This window comes from Dichomitus squalens (genome assembly GCF_000275845.1).
Source record: "Dichomitus squalens LYAD-421 SS1 unplaced genomic scaffold DICSQscaffold_114, whole genome shotgun sequence".
NCBI lineage: Eukaryota > Fungi > Basidiomycota > Agaricomycetes > Polyporales > Polyporaceae > Dichomitus > Dichomitus squalens.
This window is the reverse complement of record NW_006766996.1, coordinates 11,187-17,820: the sequence shown is the minus strand read 5'-3', so window position 1 is coordinate 17,820 and position 6,634 is coordinate 11,187. Positions and strand designations below refer to the sequence as shown.

General features: G+C 56.6%; 2 protein-coding genes across 2 annotated transcripts; both read right to left on the bottom strand.

Annotated features, from left to right (window-relative positions):
• Positions 1 to 1,077: 1,077 nt before the first annotated feature.
• DICSQDRAFT_150844 (uncharacterized protein) lies at positions 1,078 to 3,090 on the bottom strand (the record flags this gene model as incomplete). Its single annotated transcript, XM_007371522.1, has 8 exons — positions 1,078 to 1,111; positions 1,170 to 1,413; positions 1,468 to 1,857; positions 1,909 to 1,965; positions 2,029 to 2,150; positions 2,205 to 2,327; positions 2,387 to 2,730; positions 2,785 to 3,090. The coding sequence occupies 8 exons, from the start codon at positions 3,088 to 3,090 to the stop codon at positions 1,078 to 1,080; spliced, it is 1,620 nt and encodes a 539-aa protein (XP_007371584.1).
• A 595-nt stretch (positions 3,091 to 3,685) lies between these two features.
• DICSQDRAFT_175639 (uncharacterized protein) lies at positions 3,686 to 6,165 on the bottom strand (the record flags this gene model as incomplete). Its single annotated transcript, XM_007371521.1, has 3 exons — positions 3,686 to 5,808; positions 5,859 to 5,935; positions 5,993 to 6,165. 3 exons carry the CDS (start codon positions 6,163 to 6,165, stop codon positions 3,686 to 3,688), a joined length of 2,373 nt encoding a protein of 790 aa, XP_007371583.1.
• Positions 6,166 to 6,634: the final 469 nt, after the last annotated feature.

Genomic DNA, 6,634 nt, shown 5'->3' with positions numbered 1-6,634 from the left:
CGATGAATAATACAACGACAAAAGAATTGCGACATATCGCACCATAGGATGAGTAAGAGATGAGTAAGGCATAGACCTGTCTAGACCGTTCTGGAGTAGTACGGATTGTCCTAGACAGTACCAGAAGAGTCCGGAAGCATAGCTATAGTACACGAGCAGAGAGTCCCAAATATGGTAACATACTACATAAGCGGCTACAGCTAAGCGCTAGGAGACGCATAGCCTCGTGTAGTCCGGACCGGATAAGTCCAAGTTCAACAGTACGCGTCCAGGCGGATAGCGAATTCCATCGGGGCGCGCCCATGCTATGTCGATCATCAGAACCAGAATATGAGCGTTGCGCCATCGACGACTTACAAACTGCCAGAAGACCACGCGTACTATCCGGATACCTATGCCGTGGATCACTAGCTCCCTCGCTTCCTCCGACGGCGGCCACCTGGTTTGCTTGGCGGTATTGATGTCGACATATGCGGAGCTGGCCTTAGTCAGAGCATTGCCGAAGCCCGGACAGAACTCGATATCGCCGTATCGAACGACCACAGCCCGTGCGTGGCGAGGGAGTTGCAATTTCCCTTCCACTGTATCCAGATCCCTCCAGAGGCCAAGATCTGGAATCAATGCCAGCAGACGATGTGTGAGGCGGCGAGTAATGTCTGACCGCCATGACGGGCTTGTACCTGAATATGTTGGTTTCGCCGTCCAGGCCCATTGCCGTCTCGATCCCCCGTTCGCGAAACTGCGAGCTGGTTGTTAAGCAAGTCAAGGTCCTAACAATACACTTGATTTACCTCTCTCCACGCGTAGAGCACATAGTAGCAGCGATTGGACATGCTGATGATGATCGACGCAGGTACGGTGAACGAGAACACAATTTGCGCAAGCGGCCCCATTTTGTAGGTTTCCATTTAGGTCACGCGCAGGCCCGCCTTCAACTGGACAATTCTCCTACACGTGTACATTCCTCAGCTAGTTACCCCATTCCGAACCATCGCCGCTGTGCTCCGCCCGATCATGAGCACGCCATCCTCTATCTATGGTGCTGTGTAAATGTCTCCCGACTTGTGCCGCCATCACTCAAGCGCGAGGCTTAGCGACCATCGGGATGGTCCTGTTTGAGGCGATTGGTCAAACCTATCCTCCTACGACGCGGGTGAAGATATACTCACCCGTCTTGTGTCTCCTGACGCGAGGGCTTCGGAATGCGTGCACGCATCTCACGCAACACGACCGGTTGACCGCAGGCCCCCGGCATCGGAACACCGCTCATACCAGGTTGTTTGACCTGCTTCGTCCTGGAGCCCTTCGCGGTTTTGATACGAGCAGGAGCTTCAGCTTCCGTGGCCTCTCCGGGAACTTCCGTGGCCTTGCTCGAATAAGCAGGCTCCGTGGTCTCTACAGAAGCTCCTGGCGCTGTACCTGCCGTCAGCAACACAGCAAGGCCACAATTGAGCGAGAGCGATTTACGCGGGGCGATCTGCTCGTCAACTCGCATTTCTTCGGCCTGCCAGTCCATAAGCTGTTCCTCGCTGGCCTGAAGAGCCTGAGCTATAGCGAATTGGCAATCCAAGTCGTAATCGTCGCTCGCAGTCGCCACAGGAGGCCCAACGTCTTCGTCGCGGTCGTGCTCATGGGTGTCGGTGGGACTTGACGGAAGAGCAGCGACGCAGGACGGTTCGTACGAGGACGCTGTATCTATCACCGCCCCATCGGGGCGCTGCTGTATAGCCAACGAGAGGGCCTTTAGGGCGTTGACGAGACCGTCATCCGCTGCAAACTTGTCGCCACGGTCGAGCACACCGAACGCTTCGAGAGAGGTGTTGCCAGTGTGCGTAGCCGCGGCTTGAGCGCGGCAATCTATTCGTCTGGTGAGCTCATATCACACTCCGCTTGCCAGTAATAGCATACGTTCTATAGCACGACGTGCGCTTTCGGCAAAAACGTGCTCGTCATTGGCCTGCGGACCTATACATGTGAACACAGCGTCAGAGCTATAGCGAAGAGTGACACCTGGCCCACACGGCTCACCTTGGCGGGACTGCTCGACCCAGAGGGAGAAAACAGTCTCGAACTCGAGTTGGGTCAATCCCAGCCACTGAAGTAAGGCGTCCATGAAAGACTGGCCGTTTCGGTTGGTCCCCGCGTGAGTGCTTCGAGGACGTCAGTGAACGTGAATGCATCCGCCATCACGAGACGGAACTCACAAGTGAATGCGGGCTTCCCCATCGTGGTCTGGTCCGCCAAACATAGCAAAACCACCCCATTTGACATCCTCATGCAAGCCCTCGAAGAAGTCGTCAACGTGGGCTGCAATGTCTTCGGCATACCTGAGGACATTGCCGGTGAGCGACCAAACTATTGGCGCACATGCAAGAAGGTAACTTACGCAACTGGAGCGTTCGAGCCCTCAATCTCCACGAGTTCAGGCAGAACATCGGCCTCACGGAGCGTTTCGGCGACAGCCCTTTGGAATACCTCCTTGTCCTCGTCGGAGAGATGATCCCAAGCGGCCTTGCGAGCGGCCTGGAGCCTGGAGAGATCGAAACGCTGCCCCTTGTTGGTGACGAAGTCTGCCCCCTTGGGGGCGGTGTCGCTCTTGCAGAACATGTCGAATGCTTTAAGGGCACGCTTGCGGTGACGCCGGATGGGAGGGACAGGCGGAGCGACCCAGCGTTTGACTCCCGCGCGACGACACTTGGCCCGGTAGTTGTAAAGCCAAGACTTGAGTTGCTGTGCTCGGAAGCAGTCAGACAAACATCACGAGGTACGACTTTGTGAACAAACATTGTTGAGCTGCTGCATGCGTGCGTCCCACTCTTCCTGGCTTTCGGCGCGGATGCGCACTATGTCGCCCTTGCGGCCCTTCTTGGCAAAGCGAAGGCGTTGTTTGAACGCCTCCTCTGTCTCACCCGCACTAGGACTAGTGAAGTGCTCCTGGAAGCGGGCGGACAGTAAGGCGCGAGCCTTGGTGTAACTGCCTTTGTCGAGATACTCTTGAACCTCCTGGTCGAGAACAGCGGCGAGCAAGAAGTTCCACTCGTCGGGGCGGAAATAGGAGTTCTGCCTCATGGCGTACGTGCGAGTGTGCATGGCGAGGCGAGTAGAGGTCGACAGGGAGAGCGAAAGTCGATGGGGACCTGAGGACTTTCGCCAGGTACTTAGGGAAATATCGGTCGGATGGTTGACGCACTCGGCAGATGCGGTCGTGACAATGTTCGGCTGACAAGTAGGCACCTGTGCGGCGCGTCTGGCCAGCCGAACATCACCAAGATATCATGCGATGCGACGCAAAACAGCGGTTGGATCTGCAATTTGGACCTGGAAACGAAGTGTTTTCACCACATGCCTAGCTCATAAAATCGACGCTAGCGAAATGCACCTTGGACTGCTATGCGCGCAGAATGGACCCTGGCCCGCCGCTATGGAATGACCGCCGCTGGAGCCGACCGCATATTCGCCAATCGAGATCGTTCCGGACGCCTTGCATCTCAGTAACGAGTCTTCAGAACACTAGAGATTGACTGCTGGTCTCTGTGTAGAAGTCTTGAGCATGGTGACGGTTGAGGCTCCTCCAAGATACCAGTAATGTCTCATTCTGGTCACACCAGACGTAAGCGATCGAGATGAAGTGAAAGGATTGTACCCCAATCCCTAAGGCAGGGATAAGACATACGCATTGATTGGATTACGCCCCCGCGGACAAGATGGGAGGAATCGGCAGCCTTGAGTACTGCGATACAAAGGTCTGTACATAGAAGCTCACCGCGCGCCGTTGCGCCTCCCGGAAGTCGTCCTCGTGCAACTCGCTCCGGGACGCTTGTATGACGTCTTCCGGACAATCTGGCCACCGCGTCAGCACACGCGCGAAGGTGCGAAGCCGCTCACGACACGTATCCCAGTGCTCCTGGGGCGGCGTGTACCAACAGAAGACGCGCAGCGAGGGATCAATTGCGGCGGTCACCGTCGCCGCCGAAGAAGGCGGGCCCCATACCCCCGAGACGAGCATTTCTCTTTCCCAGCGGTGGATCTCCATCCAATCGACCTTGTGAACGAGGAGAGTATCTAGGGCGATCAACTCCGCTCGGAAATTGACCTCGTGAGCCTCCCACAAAAGCGTAGCACGAATTGCAGGGTCGTTCGCGATAGTGTGGATATCGACCTGGCGGTTCTCGAATTTGACAAGTGCGGTCTCGTCGTACGAGTCCATGTGAGCGACTTTGTGAAACAGCAACCCGATCTCGTTGCGTTCGTCCCGACGTCGCTTGGCGCGTCGAGCATCAGCGCCGGTGCCACTCGTCCGCACGCTGCCCTGCGGCAAATAGTCTCCCCACAGGGCCGCTCTCCATTCGGTGATTGTCAAAGGCCGGTTGTTGAGGGAGAGGTCGAAGAGGCGGGTCCGACAGAACTGACGAATGCGCAAGAGGTTGTGTAGATAACGATTCACCTTGGAGTCGACGCGGGCGCGGTCCGGATGGGCACAACCGGCTGATCCGGTGGCGGCGGAGACGACCGTATCGAGGAGAAAAGGGGGCGGGAAAAAGTATAATGCGGAATTAGGGGATGGCGGTATCGTTCCTGCGGCCCGCAAGGCTTCAGCCCAGACTGCCGGCAGCTCAACAAAGGGCGAAAGTACGAGACTGCGCGATGGGTGCTGGATCCCGGTGGATCCCGATTGGCCGGAGGGCTGAGACCGATGACTGGTTCCCGCAGACCCACTCCCCACTATCGCCAAATCTCCGGCTGGTGCGTCTCCCTCCTGCCGTCGCCTCTGTCGCCGGGACTTCTTCGATGCTGCCAGGACTGGATCCGCAGGACGCATGGTGAGATGCTTTGTGATGATGTCCTTGGCTTCGAAGCGGGCGCGCTTACTGCTGGACGACTCTGATGTAGGGACCTCGGGGACGGCTGCGAGGTTCAAACGGGCCAAGTGGGAGCCCGTAGCGTGTTTCGATATCGACACCACCATACTACTGACCCAGTTCCCCGTCAGGTTGGAAACCCCGACAAATGTGCCAGCGCGATGCAGTATAGGTGGGTTACATGGCCTGGTCGACAGCCAGAAAGGTAGGGCATCCTCTTGTACAACGCGCCAGACAGCTACCTCCGATGACACCGGCTGTAGAACCCAGTACGGGATGCCGACCCGATGCCAAGTCTGTGTGACAGCTCCTTCCCGGATGAAACCGCCCACAACATCTAGGACCGAGTGACTGAAGTCTTCCGATGACTCAATACGAGGAAGGACGACTTGGAGGTAAGTCGTGAGGCCTTCTAGCTCGAGAGCCAGTCGTTGAACGTGGGCAGCGACAGCAATTGATCTAGTCGCCACACTCGGCAGGTAGTTCATCCGGTCCACCGCCTGACGGAGCAGCATGATCAGGAAACTCCCGTATCGTGAGGTAGAGGCGTCCGCCGCGCTGATCGCCTCGAATCGGGCTATGACATATGCAGCACACTCACCGAGACTCTTGCGCATTTCGCGCTTGATGAGTCCCAGCCCGTGCACCGCGATGTCCCGATCTTCTGTCCAGTCCCTCGACGCATGCAGCGGGTGAAACAGATCGAAGAGCATCTCATCCTGCTCGGGAGTTGCTGGGATACAAGCGAGGTGGGTCATTTCTTCAACGTATAGTTGGGGGTGACGGGAATACTCGTGTTCCCCCCAGAAGCCGTCCTCGTAGGTCTGGATGACCTCGACCTCCCTAGGATACCTGGGGATGTATTCGCGAGTCGGAGAGGTCACGAGAAACCCGTTGAGGGACCCAATGGTGGCTACCTTGCCTTCCCAGGGACCACAGACGTCGGGAGCTACGACAGATTGTGAGGATGTCACTTGGTGCTACGATCCAATAACTCACGTGTCCCAAATCTGTTTTTTTTCAACACAGGAATGGGGTCACCAGGCCGAATCGGGCGACTCGGGGATGCTAATAAACTGAATTGTACGTCAGATAAAGGAACGTGGTACGTAGAACGTGGAACGACAGCTCACCTGTGGTTGACAGGGGACTGGCCCTCTGGGGTGGGTGATGACGACGCGGTGACACGTTCGGGAAGGGGTACGCTCTCGACCTCTGCAGTCGGCGAAGGCGGTGCGCGAGTTTTCTTATGAAACTTCGGGAACTTGGGGCGCGGGGAAGTAGATGTTTCGTCGTACTGTGACATTTCCTAACGCGCAATGGACCGGTCAACCAAGTGACACACAATCGGGGTGGTGACCGTTCACCTCAATGTAATACCTTGTTACTTGCACTGCGAGATGATCATGTAATTGCCGGAGAGGCCTGGATGGGTGCTTGCTGAATGTCACGGACGTTGGACAGACGCCCCTTTTTGCCGCCCATTCCCCTCCCTTTGACGCCCACCTTCCATTCGCGGACCATCTCCTTTTCTAGCCCATCCCAATTTGGACACTGTAGATACGTTCCCACGGCCGCATGCTACGTTCCCGTGATCGCCATGCCCTTGCCTTTTCTTTCTCGCCCTTTGTTCTCTCTTTGTCATCTTCACTGCCTCGCTCTCGCGCCTTGTCCTTGGTTGCTAAGCAGCCCCTCTAGTATATAAGAACCCCCTTAGGCGCTCCCTAGTCCCCATCCTCGACCTCTTGGTCATTGGGACTAGGTGAGTGACCATA